This window comes from Hemiscyllium ocellatum, chromosome 1, assembly GCF_020745735.1.
Source record: "Hemiscyllium ocellatum isolate sHemOce1 chromosome 1, sHemOce1.pat.X.cur, whole genome shotgun sequence".
In the NCBI taxonomy this organism is placed as follows: Eukaryota; Metazoa; Chordata; class Chondrichthyes; order Orectolobiformes; family Hemiscylliidae; genus Hemiscyllium; species Hemiscyllium ocellatum.
The window spans coordinates 104370275-104384022 of NC_083401.1; the positions used below are offsets into that span (position 1 = coordinate 104370275).

Here is a 13748-nt window from a genome sequence, read left to right on the forward strand (position 1 = left end):
GTGAGTCAGTGTAAATTAGTTCTGTAGAACCTCAACAAACTTCAGTTACTTATACATAGTTTCTTTTATATAATTTCTTGGCACCCTAAGGTGTCAATGATCTTTTTGGGAATTGTACCTCTGACAAAACTCCCTTCGTATTCCAGTCCAAATCTGTTATGCAAGTTCTTCAAGACCTTGGTGTAACCTTGTAATGATGTTACACAGCCACACATCATTGAGCATACATAGATAGTGTTAAAGCTGAACTAAACTATAAACTAGGCTACAGTCGAGAATGGGAAAAGAGTCTTAGGAGCACAGGGGTCACGATGAACACGTGAAGATTACAACTCTAAGATCAGAGTTTGGTATAGCTTTGATTGCTATATATAGCAACATTTGGCATTAATATATAATATAATCGAAGTCCAAGCCTAAAGACAGTTCTTGATTTTGGCTTCTCCTTGACCACTTCTGTCTTGAATATAAACCCATCCTGTGGCACTGTGTCATATGATAAAAGAACATTACAAAAATGTTTTTAGAGATGCACCTTTGGAGAGCCAGCATAAACATGACAATCATCTGCTGTAATCATTCTGTGATATTTAGATACATAGCTATATTGTCATATTTAAATGTATTAGAAGACTAGCACAGTAGTTTTCTTTCTATGGAGGAAAGAATGACCAAGCTGCCCAAATACAGCAGAATTTGATAAAAGTCTTGTTTTCATCCTGACACAAAGGGTTCTTTTGCATTCCACTGAAGTGCATGTTTCTTAAAAGCATGTTCAATTCTTGGAGTCAACTTTGAAGAACTTTCTTTTTTCTGTAATGTTCATATTTTATCTTTCTTTAATAACATTGAATGGATTTATTCATGCTCCTAAATTATTGAAGATGCTAGTTTAAAAAGTTACTACTTCCATTAAAATTAAAATTTAAAAATAATTCATTGTGAACTGCATGAGTATTTTGGAATCTTGGACCAATGCCATTGGTTCTGTATCATTAGCCAAGCTTTGGCTGAAGCAATATCTTTCCCATTTTGAAACAAATTAGTTGCGTCTTTTACAGCACTATTGTTACAGAAGTGTAACCATTTGGAATAGTTGTGGCAAAGGACATGCACTCAAAGTATCTCCTTTCACACCTATCAATCATCTACAATTTTATTTCCAAGACTATACTTAATAGTGAGCAGACAAAGTTGAAAAAACTGGCAGATCAATAGCAAAATGTTTTGCAATAAATAATGAAATTTGTCTTCAATAGTTAATTGTAAAAACAGAGTAATTTGCCTTGCATAAGACTTGCTCTCAAAAGAATTTCTAATTTCATTCCACCAGTCGTATCATTGAAATAACTTATTATTTAGCTCAGGGTTATAAATACAATTTTTTCAAGAAAGGGAATAATCCTGATGCTGAAGAGTGTTGGTTGTACTTGCTGGTCACACTTGTCTCTGCACCTGTCTAACGGAATGGGATTGGACTGGACTGGAATGACTAACCAGCCAAAGGGCATTCTGCCCCAACAGTTTCTTTTGAAATGGGGAATCATACATTATGTTACAGTCTGTGCGATGTGCTATTGTTTTACTTGTTGGGACTGTACAGTCAGTTTGTTAAATTGATTCCATTACCGACAGATTTCACATGGAGCTCTGAGGAATGTTCTATTCTCAAACTGGTTAACAGCAATTTTGTCTAACTCAGAATGAAACTTTAACATTTTAATCAGTCCTTAATTACTCCTGTGCCTCTCATTATTTGTCTTGTTACAACTGATACTTTTTCTTTGAGCACTGAGGCATTTAAGAATGTATTAATAGCTCTGAATGACCTTTATTGACTGTGTCTTCCAATATGATGCAAATCTGAATCAGCTTGATAGCACGAATGATATAAGGAAGTTTTTAACCGTGGTGTTGTGGTGATTTATCCAGAACAAGATACTTATTAAGAAATCTCACAACCATACTGAACAGTAATTTAAACTTTCTTAAGACACGTCAAGTTAGCAATTATAAGCTTGCGACCCAACTTAGATGTTACTTAATTAATCCAAATCAACCAATACAGTCTCTCTCTGGAAGTTTACAGGGTTCATCCTTCTACGTTGTTGTTCTTCTAAGTTTTGTTGTTGAGTTGTTCTTGTGTTGGATTCTTATGCAATTTTCTCTCTTTCAAATTAGCAATATGGTATTATTGATATCCTTTAGATTCTTTCATCCCCAACATTGATTACACTTTCAGAGACTTCAAGTCAGCAGCTTGCCCTGTTATCAAAAATAGCTGCTTTATTCCTTGTCACATTCAGAGTGAGCTGTCTGTTTAAAACAGTATTTTCCTGCAATTAACCCCTTCACTTCAGAACGTTATTTCTGAAGGCAGGTCTAAATGCCCATTTGTCATGAGGCAGCAGAATCCTTCACTCCCAGGAAGCAGCTTGTTTATGTTAATTTTGTAGCTTCTCCTCAGTTGCTGCACTCTTTTTATAACAGTTTCTTTTGTATTTTTCTTCTGAACTAACAGGTTATTCTAGACAGTTATTGCTACTTCTTTCAATCCATGTATAACAATTTATCTTTGATTTATTCAGTCCATAAACAGTTTTTAAAGTTCTGAAATCTGTAATATCAGTGTATTGTACTTGATGAAACTAATTTATTTCTTGTAAAAAGTCAAATTAAACAGTAGCTATTTGTTGAGATGCACTAAATTTTAATTGTGTTATTGGACATTTTCAGTTGTATTGATGTATTGTATATTCATTTCCAATTGCAGTGTTTTGCTGTACGTTCCCTGGGTTGGGTAGAAATGGCAGAGGAAGACCTGGCACCTGGAAAAAGCAGTGTTGCTGTGAATAACTGCATCCGGCAGCTCTCCTATTGTAAAAATGACATCAGGGACACAGTTGGAATTTGGGGAGAGGTAAGAGATATTAAAACTAAATAATAGTTTTAGTTTCTGGTTACAGCAAGTTTAAATATTGTTATGGACGAAGAAACCTACTTCATTTCCCACCAAACTTGGATCTAATTTATACCAACAAGTTTCTATAGTGTTGAGAACGAAATGGGAAAATATTCCAAGTACCTCACTGAACTGTTGGTGACAAAAAGGAGTGAACCAATAAAAGACATGTAAGGAGTGCTGACCAAATGCCTCGACATGGTGGGTTTTAAGGAACCTCTGAAAAGAGAAGAGGATAATAGACATTCAGAAAGGCTTGTGGTGGAAATTCATGAGCATGGACCTGTGTGGTGTGAGTAGTAGGATAGAGTTTAGGTAGATGCACAAGAAGCTCAAGACAGAGGAAAATGTACAAGCACATGCATTATATAAAGAGTTTCCAATAACCTCTCAATTATAATTTCCATATGTCAATAAAACAGGTCTAAAGCTATTGATGTTTTATTAGTAGCATGATGAAGTTGAACAATCTGAGAAATGGCAAGCAGTCTTAAATAATTTATATTATTGTTGAATTTCAGGGTAAAGACATGTACCTCATACTAGAAAATAATATGTTGAACCTAATTGACCCCATGGATCGTACTGTTCTTCATTCTCAACCAATTGTCAGCATTCGTGTGTGGGGTGTAGGTCGAGACAATGGGCGGTAAGTGCACAGTTTTAGAGATTTAAAGAGTTGCTGGGTTGAATTATATTTTTCTCAGTTTTAATACGCAGCTATTGAGCTACAAATCAGTGACAAAAGATTTTAAAACTTAAATCATAGTAACTGTGTTGACTTCTGGTTTAGCAGTTTAGATTAGAAGAATTTTAGGCTAGTGTTAAACTCTCTTATTGTAGTCTGGTTTAGTGAGTTGATCAATTCCTATGATATCTCTTAGGATTCTTAACTTTCTGTAATGAATTGCTGTGTTCCATATTATTGTTTGGAAAATGCCTAAGAACCATTGTCATTTGGATAATGGTGCCTATAATCTTGATTATAAAAGAGAAGCTGAGAGGTTTCTCCACATACACGATTGGGCTTGTTTTCCTGTTTATTGAGAGCCATTTTAGTGCATCTTTGAGCAGGATAGAATAAAGCTACGATTCTTAGTTAGGCCAAACTGAGTGGATTTGTCACTGACCGCTTTTTATTTTAACTATATTCTTGAGACCAAATGTTGCCAACAAATGTTTTTTATACAGTGCAAAATGGTTGCTTGCCGTTGACATTGGTATTTCTTGAGAATTGTCCTGATGAGAGCAAGGTGAAAGGTTTCAACAATGTTTTTTATCAGTCTTTTATATATTCAATTTCTGTGCTACTAAGTGTTATTTCTGAGAAATTGATTGAACAAAGATATTGGAATATAAGTTAAAAGCAGCTGGTGCACAACATTGCAGCTCATAGTCATCCTCATGCTGGAGGTTGTAGGGGAGGTTGTTGCTGTTTATGTAACCTTGGTGAGTTTCTGCAGTGTATTCCTTGAACTGTACATATTGCTGTCATCGTGGCACAAAAGCACAACTCTGTCAAACTGTTTTCGCCTGAATTGTGCCTTGAGCATTCCTGCAGTTGCAGCCATCTGGAGAATGATAGGTATGCAGTGGAATTGACAACACCCACCTCTACTTCACTGCCTGTCTGACATCCAGCACTGGATAAACTTCTTTGCCTCTGTGATTGTTCTTTCTCTTCTAAGGCCCTTCTTAAAATTTGCCACTTTGACTAAAAAAATTGACCGTCTACCCTAATATTGGCCAATGTGGCTGTCCATAGTTTGCTTTTTAAAGCTCCTCTGAAACCCCTGAGATGGAAAACAATGTTGAAGGCACCATGTAAATGCACATTGAGTCTCTTGTATGCTTGTATATGGTTAATGAATTCTAATTACACAGTGTTTTCTCTGGAGATCAGATTTGGATGCACATAATGTTCTCCTGTCACTAATGAAGATCAAAACTATCATACTGAAAGCACATTATACATGGACTAGAGCTATTTGCTGAGATTAATTTTGAGTTCTGTTAACTCCCGCAGCAAATGACACATTAACACAACCATTCGGCATATTTCCAACAGGGAATAATATATCATTTTAAGAACAGAAAGCTTAAGAGTTTGATGTGTAGCAAGGCAGCTGACTGTATCAGTTGTAATTTTGTCTTGATTGAACTTGCAAATACAGTATGTAGATGATGTAAATCTTAGGGCTTGATTTCTATGTCTCTTGAGATTAGAGGTGGGCAGGATAACACGATCAGCCCAGAACCAGCTGCCAAGCTCCATCCCATTCCGGGGCTATTTCTGAAGATGCAGGGTCACTGGGCAGCAGGGCTACTCACCTGCACAAAGCACATAGTTCATCCAAGTATTAGGTGCCTATTAACAGAGGCCTGTTGGGATTTTCAGTCAGTCTCCTGATTTCCCCTGGTAGGGCAAGGCCAGCTTATTTGTTTGGAGAGTATAAGTGTAGGTATAATTGCACAGAATTCTGATAAGCTGACATTCACGTGTTGTCTGGGGTCCAAGTATTTAACAACCACATAATCATGTTCGATTCAATCTGTGTGTGAAAGAATATCCTTGAATGATAGTCATCTCCTGGACCTAGCTGCCTGTTCTAGTCTTATGAAATATTTGTCTATCAGCATTTACTTTGAACGTATGCAAGGCAAGATGTGATCCATTATAAATCCAAATTATTCCAATGCTGTATTGGGTTGAATATAAAAGTGACAGAGGAGAAATGAAAAAGAACACAAGGGGCAAAGAGTTGGATGGTCAGCCGTGATCATATTGACTGGTGGAACAGGCTTAGAGGGTTGAATGGCCCACTCATACTCCAGTTTTCTGTGTTTCTATGTTTCAAATCTTTTGGGTCAAAAATAGAGAGACAATAACAGGTGAACTCCAAAGCTGAAAATTGAAACAGCTGAAAGCTTGGCTACCAGACGTAAAATGGTATGTATTGGGAATGTACAACAGCCCGGCATTGGAGGAATGCAGATTTCTGAGGATTGTAGGGCAAAAGGAGGTTACAGAAATGCAGAGAACTGAGGCCATGCAAGGATTTGAAATAATGAGAATTTTAACGTTGAAGCACTGTCTGACTGCAGGCTAATGTAGGCCAGCAAGTACAGGATGATGAGTGGACTGAATTAGTTGAGAGTTTGGTTTGCTTCAAGTCTATGGCACGTGAGAAGTAGTTGAACAGACAAGTCTGGAGGTGAAAATGCGCTTCAGGATTTTAACAGCAGTGAGCTTAGAAATAGGTAGAGTACGGTGATGTTTTGGAGGTGAAAGTAGAGTAGGCAGTCTGAATAATGACACAGGGATGTGATTGGAAACTTATTCAGCATCAAATAGAAGGCTAAGGTTGTAAAGTGTGGTTCAGCTTTGGATAGTGGCTAAGGAGTAAACTTGGTGGGAAGAGCTGAAGATAATGGTTTGGTATTGCAAGTGTTTAGCTAGAGGAAATTTGTCCTTCTAGAACTGGATGTCGGGCCAGTAATAAGTCAAATCGGAGATGATTTAGAAAAGATGGTGCACTAGAGCCAGATTTTATCAGAAAACTTATGGAAACTTGTATGTTTTTGGATGTTGCAACTAAGAGGCTGCAGAGCGGTAGGAGAGGACTAAGAGGAAATACTTGTATCAGTTATCCCTTTGGTGGAGTGCTGCACTTAAAACAGTAAGGCTTGCTTTATCCCCTGATTGTAAGTAGGCATGACAAATAAAGAACTGAAATGTTTTCTTCATTGAAATTTGAAAGCCAAATTCCATTATCCTGTTATGTTTGCTTTCTTGGGGAGTAAATGCCAGTTTAATGAAGCACATTGAGGTGTGATATATAAAGAGTGCAATGTTGACCCAGGAGTGCCTTAAGTATAACATCAAAAAGCTTTTATCTGTTCCCCTCCTGTGGCATGATGAATTTTTTTTCCCACAGTGTATTAGATGAGGTTATAGTTTATCTCAGCAGTTAGATTAGCAAGCGTGCAGATCAACATTTTGTCTTGCTGTCAAATCTGCCACTGGACATCAAACATATTCTAAGGATATTAGTGATGCCTGAAATAACTCCAGTAACCCTGAGTAATTGAATCATTCTTAAATATGTCTCCAATATAAAAGGATATTTGCAGGTGGGGAAGATTAATTTGACTCCCTTGGTGCCTGATATGTAGGAATTATGCAAAGTAAAATTCTTTTGTGCAGATTCGTTTGTTTTGGTATGACAGATAATGCTGTTAAATATATAACATATAGCGTGGGGAACCTAATAGGCAGATGCTTTTCAATTATGCAATAAATTGGTATTACACTTGCTGTGAAGCTAGATATACTGGTCACTCTTAATCTGGAAGTTATTTTTAAATTAAGATCATCATATAGTTATGAATTTTATTTTTCTGAAGTTGGAACAGACATAGCAATTATGGAAACATGGCTCAGGAATGGGCATGACTGGCAGCTTAATGTTCCAGGAAACAAATGCTACAGGAAGGATAGAAAGGGAGGCAAGAGAGGAGGGGGAGTGGCATTTTTGATAAGGGATAGCATTACAGCTGTGCTGAGGGAGGATATTCCCGGAAATACATTCAGGGAAGTTATTTGGGTGGAACTGAGAAATAAGAACGGGATGATCGCCTTGTTGGGATTGTATTATAGACCCCCCCAATAGTCAGAGGGAAATTGAGAAACAAACTTATAAGGAGATCTCAGCTATCTGTAAGGATATATGGTGGTTATGGTAGGGGATTTTAACTTTCCAAACATAGACTGGGACTGCCATAGTGTTAAAGGTTTAGATGGAGAGGAATTTCTTAAGTGTGTACAAGACAATTTCCTGATTCAGTATGTGGATGTACCTACTAGAGAAGGTGCAAAACTTGACCTACTCTTGGGAAATAAGGCAGGGCAGGTGACTGAGGTGTCAGTGGGGGAGCAATTTGGGGTCAGCGACCATAATTCTGTTAGATTTTAAATAGTGATGGAAAAGGATAGCCCAGATCTAAAAGTTGAAGTTCTAAATTGGAGAAAGGCCAATTTTGACGGTATTAGGCAAGAACTTTCAAAAGCTGATTGGGGGCAGATGTTCGCAGGTAAAGGGATGGCTGGAAAATGGGAAGCCTTCAGAAATGAGATAAAGAGAATCCAGAGAAAGTATATTCCTGTTAGGGTGAAAGGAAAGGCTGGTAAGTATAGGGAATGCTGGGTGACTAAAGAAATTGAGGGTTTGGTTAAGAAAAAGAGGGAAGTATATGTCAGGTTTAGACAGGATAGATCGAGTGAATCCTTAGAAGAGTATAAAGAAAGTAGGAGTATACTTAAGAGGGAAATCAGGAGGGTAAAAAGGAGACATGAGATAGCTTTGGCAAATAGAATTAAGGAAAGTACAAAGAGTTTTTACAAATGCATTAAGGATAAAAGGGTAACTAGGGAGAGAATAGGGCCCCTCAAAGATCAACAAGGCAGCCTTTATGTGGAGCCGCATACAATGAGGGAGATACTAAATGAATATTTTGCATCAGTATTTACTGTGGAAAAGGATATGGAAGATATAGACTGTAGGGAAATAGATGGTGACATCTTGCAAAATGTCCAGATTACACAGGAGGAAGTGCTGGATGTCTTGAAACAGGTAAAAGTGAATAAATCTCCGGGACCTGATCAGATGTACCCTGGAACTTGTAAGGGAAGCTAGAGGAGTGATTGCTGGGCGTCTTGCTGAGATATTTGTATCATCGATAGTCACAGGTGACGTGCAGGAGGTTGGCTAACGTTGTGCCACTGTTTAAGAAGGGTAGTAAGGACAAGCCAGGGAACTATAGACCAGTGAGCCTGACGTCGGTGGTGGGCAAGTTGTTTGGAGGGAATCCTGAGAGACCAGAATGTACATGTATTTGGAAAGGCAAGGACTGATTAGGGATAGTCAACATAGCTTTGTGCATGGGAAATCATGTCTCACGAACTTAGAGAGAGTGATTGAGTTTTTTGAGGGAGTAACAAAGCGGATTGATGAGGGTAGAGCAGTAGATGTGATCTATATGAACTTCTGTAAGGCATTCGACAAGGTTCCCCATGGGAGATTGATTAGCAAGGTTAGATCTCATGGAATATAAGGAGAACTATCCGTTTGGATACAGAACTGGCTCAAAGGTAGAAGACAGAGGGTGGTGGTGGAAAGTTATTTTTCGGACTGGAGGCCTGTGACCAGTGGAGTGCCACAAGGATCGGTGCTGGGTCATGGGATGAAACGTCTGCAACACAAATTCCCAGCTCGGCGAACAGAACCACAACAACGAGCACCCGAGCTACAAATCTTCTCACAAACTTTGAGGACTTATACACTTAATGGTAAGATCCTCAGGATTGTTTCTGAACAAAGAGACCTTGGAGTGCAGGTTCATAGCTCCTTGAAAGTGGAGTCGCAGGTAGATAGGATAGTGAAGGAGGAGTTTGGAATGCTTTCCTTTCTGGGTCAGAGTATTGAGTACAGTAGTTGGGAGGTCATGTTGCAGCTGTACAGGTCATTGGTTAGGCCACTGTTGGAATACTGCGTGCAATTCTGGTCTCCTTCCTATCAGAAAGATGTTGTGAAACTTGAAAGGGTTCAGAAAAGATTTCCAAGGATGCTGCCAGGGTTGGAGAATTTGAGCTATAGGGAGAGGCTGAACAGGCTGGGACTGCTTTCCCTGGAGTGTCGGAGGCTGTAAACCTTATAGAGGTTTACAAAATTGTGAGGGGGATGGATAGGGTAAATAGGCAAAGTCTTTTCCCTAGGGTCACAGAGTCCAGAACTAGAGGGCATAGGTTTAGTGTGAGAGGGGAAAGATATAAAAGAGACCTATGGAGCAACGTTTTCACACAGGATGGTATATGTAAGGAATGAGCTGCCAGAGGAAGTGGTGGAGGCTGGTACAATTGCAACATTTAAAAGGCATATGGATGGATATATGATTAGGAAGGATTTGGAGGAATATGAGCCGGGTGTTGGCAGGTGGGACTAGATTGGGTTGGGATATCTGGTTGGCAGGACGGGTTGGACTGAAGGGTCTGTTTCCTGCTGTACATCTCTATGACTCTAAATGCTTGCATGAAGGGCTGACATTTACACCTTTAAATCTATACACTACAGGTTAGTGAGTACAGCTGTGTAGTCTAGGCCTCTCTCTACATATTTCTTTCTAGTCTGATCTCTTCTCTGCTGATGTCAGAGTAAGGTTATCAATTGCATATTCCATTATACCTCACCCTACCTCCCACCTCTGGTTCTCTCCCACTTGATTTATGGTAATTCCAGTAATTTGTTTTTAATTATTTGCATGGTTATTATCATTTACATCATTATCATAAACCCCTCCTCCACAAAGTTCAGGTTTCTCAGACTGAAATGATTTGGGACTCACAACTGATTTAGTTTCTTGATTTTCACACAAGAGTAATCGTTCTTTACCAAGCCTGGAATTGTTATACCAATCTATAAAGTATCCAATAAATATAATGAATATCTTTGATACATATCCTATGATAATTGTCCTCAGTCTCACTTGGCCCATTGGAGACACTGTACCAGAATAAGTAAATTGTTTTAGTTCGCAGGTATTCGTGTTTACAAACCAATACTTCCAGTCACCTAAGTTCTTTCATCCTTTTGTAAAATGGCCATTCTCTAAGTAAGTGTACAGCAGGATATGATACAAAACTGTAAGCCCTATTTTCATGTTACTTTTTAAAAATAGGTTTAAAATGATCAAAAATTTCATTTATGTACTTGCACCAAGTGAAATACTGAAGACCGTGTGAGCCTTTTTCAAAAGCATTTCTCATTAGGATCTAATCCGAATTTATAAGACCTTAAGAAATAGGAGCACAATAGGCCTTTCACCTATCAAGGTTTGCTCCACTGTTTGATAAGATGAAGGAGCAATCTGAGAGTGAGGGCAAGAATTTTCAATTAGAGAGAATTAAATACAGGGAAGCATCAAAACCTAAATGCAGAGACTAATGGAGGTGATGGGTGAGTGGGAGTTAGTGCTGTATTATAAAATCTCACAATATAATGGGTGTGGGGACTCGTGTGGCTCGATGTGCGTGTGCTAGCTGTTTGGAAGAGTTACCCCATTGGTCTTGGTCCTGATTTCAGCAGGAAACACTTGTCCTCGGCTGTATACTAGCATGTCTAATTTTTAAATGTGGAAAGATCAGTTGTGAAAATGGCACTCCAGACTATTCCCACCAACCCTTCTCCCAACAAGGTAACTCAAGGTACATGGAAACAAAGGATTTGACGCCATAGGTGCGACTCTGCTTGTGATTACTAATAGGGTCTATATAGTATTTCATTTTAGTTGAGTACCTCACCTTTTCTGTGTCCATTTTGAAATGCAGAAACTAAGGTTGGATTCAAGTCATTGTATTAATGTATGTTCATAGGACCAACACTGTAGTGTTTCTGGTATTCAGGCTAAAAGCAGTGGGCAATGAGGTGGAAGACTTTAGAAATACAACTACTGCCATCTCTTTAAAAAAACATTGAAGATGAATATTTTATAACAACGCAGTCGTAATGGAGGTTTTTGAAAGTAAGACCTTCAGTTGCATAGCTATTGTCCAACACCTTCTGCCTAGGCTAATCAAAAAACACATCTTTGTCAGTTGCTTTGGAAGTTCTACTCTGAAGGGAATCAACAAAAATGTATAGTTTTTATGAAAATCAGAACATTTTAAGTGTCTGCTGTTAGAGAATGATCACATTGCTTCCAGTTTATTAAATCTTTATAATTATATGTTCAGCTGTCCAGATCCAGAAAAAATGTAGTCCCAGCTCAAGGCTTTAGTTTAATCATAGAATCCCTACAATGTGGAAGCAGATCATTCGGTCCATCAAGTCCACACCCACTCTCTGGACTGAACTCCAGGATGAACATTTCCCATCAACCACCTCCCTCTGTCGTCTTACAGCTAGCCAATTTCTGATCCAAACCGCTAAATCCCCCTCAATCCCATGCTTCCATATTTTGTGCAATAGCCTACTGTGGGGAACCTTCATCCCACATTGTGGGGATTCTAGAAAAGAGCAAACTGTACAGCAACTAGGTGAGAGTAGGTAATAACAGGATGATAATACATGCAAATGAGCTTCTCAGTGCTCACTATTGAGATTCCTGAATGCCATTCAAATCTTGGGTAGAAGATCGTAACGTTTTTCTCAATACTTCTATCAAGAATTTCATTTTAATCTTGTCATGTTTACCCATTTAGCTTGTATTGCCCACAAATCATTCAGAGATTGGAATTAATGTCATCTGTTTGAGCGTTAAATGGATTCATCTGGAAGAAGTCTCTAACTTGGTGTAAAAGATCTTTTATTCAATACAGCTAGGTTAGATGGATCTTAGTTTAATATGGTATCCAACAGTGAGCACTTCCAACCCCAATTTATCTTAAGACAATATCTTCTTTGTTATCGTGCATTGGATGTTTCACACAGTATTCGTAGAGTGTGATTTGTCCCATCTATAGCAACAATGCAACCTATTTATTAGCCAATATGGCAAAATTTTGCTAATGCAATCCAATGCTCCCTGTATCTTTTCCGACAACATCACTCTCTCAGTAATGCACAGAACTGTCAGCCCAGACTCTGTGCCGAAGTCTGTAAAATGCAGCTTGTTCTAACACTTTTTAACTCAAAAATGTGGCTGTTATCACTGAACCATGACAGAAACAGATTAAGAAAAACCTTTAACATCCAAAGTTACCAGCAAAAGCTACTGACATAAACTTCATTATTTTGCTGGTGCATGCTTCCTTAACTGTTATCCTTATTCCAATTTGTGCACATTATTGTGCAGTTTAGATAGGGTATGATCACAGCCAACACTCCTGTTCCATTGGGGTCAGGAAATGGGAAAGCAATACTTTCTGGACAAAAGCTTGCATCTTATTTCCTTTCTTTTAAAATAAGCACAAATTTCCTTTCTAAAACAGGCACTTGTAACATGCATCAAAAATGTACTGATTTCCTACCTACTCAGTCCTTTTTTATCCCCCATACCCCTCTCAATAGTACTGCAAATTTTTAAGTGAAAATTGGTAGGATCTGTTAGTTAACATTGAGAAATATCTGTAGAACAGATGGGATAAACATAACCACATTGTACTAGTAACAATGCTGAGTTAAAAGCCAAATTTTACAAAAAAAGTTTTATAAATTTTATTAGTATTTCCATATTTGTTACAGTTAAAGTATAATGATAAAATGTCAACACTGCTGTTCTGCAGTTAATGGATAGGAAAGTAGTTTCAATATATATGAAAATGTAATCCTCTGGGCATTCAGAAGCTCCCATTATACAGTGTTGTAATTTAAACTGCTGGTACTTCAGAATGATTCATTGCCTGGTCATCAGTTATGATGTAGCATCACTGCCTTTTTCAAGGCTGCTCAAAACATAATTATCAAAGCCTTTGCCACTTGCAGCTGCCACCAAATAGATAATATCAAGCAAATCCATACCAAACCCTAAATTATTTCTACTTTGTTTATTTATCAGACATATAAAAACAGAAATGTTTTGGCCCGTGGAATCAGCTAAGTAGATTGTAATGTATGTAAGCATCCATTCTTCGTGTGGCACAGGCATACTGTTCTCTGAAGACAAGGGCTATTGTCTCCCTTTACACAGAAAATTTGTTTTGTTTTTGGATTATCTTTTAGCACAACCTGAGTCTTGACTTGAGGAGTTCATCATTCAGAAAAGCCTTTGTTTGGATAGTGCTCTTTATAAC

At 38.2% G+C, this 13748-nt stretch overlaps 1 protein-coding gene across 2 annotated transcripts in view; it reads left to right on the forward strand.

The window, feature by feature from the left end:
- The window catches only part of apbb2b (amyloid beta (A4) precursor protein-binding, family B, member 2b), a 263038-nt gene that overhangs the window by 201717 nt on the left and 47573 nt on the right, over positions 1–13748 (forward strand). For both annotated transcript variants that reach the window (XM_060824596.1, XM_060824606.1), the window contains exons 9-10: positions 2774–2920; positions 3484–3611. In XM_060824596.1, coding sequence (XP_060680579.1) covers positions 2774–2920; positions 3484–3611 — 275 coding nt within the window. The remainder of the gene's footprint in view (positions 1–2773; positions 2921–3483; positions 3612–13748) is intronic.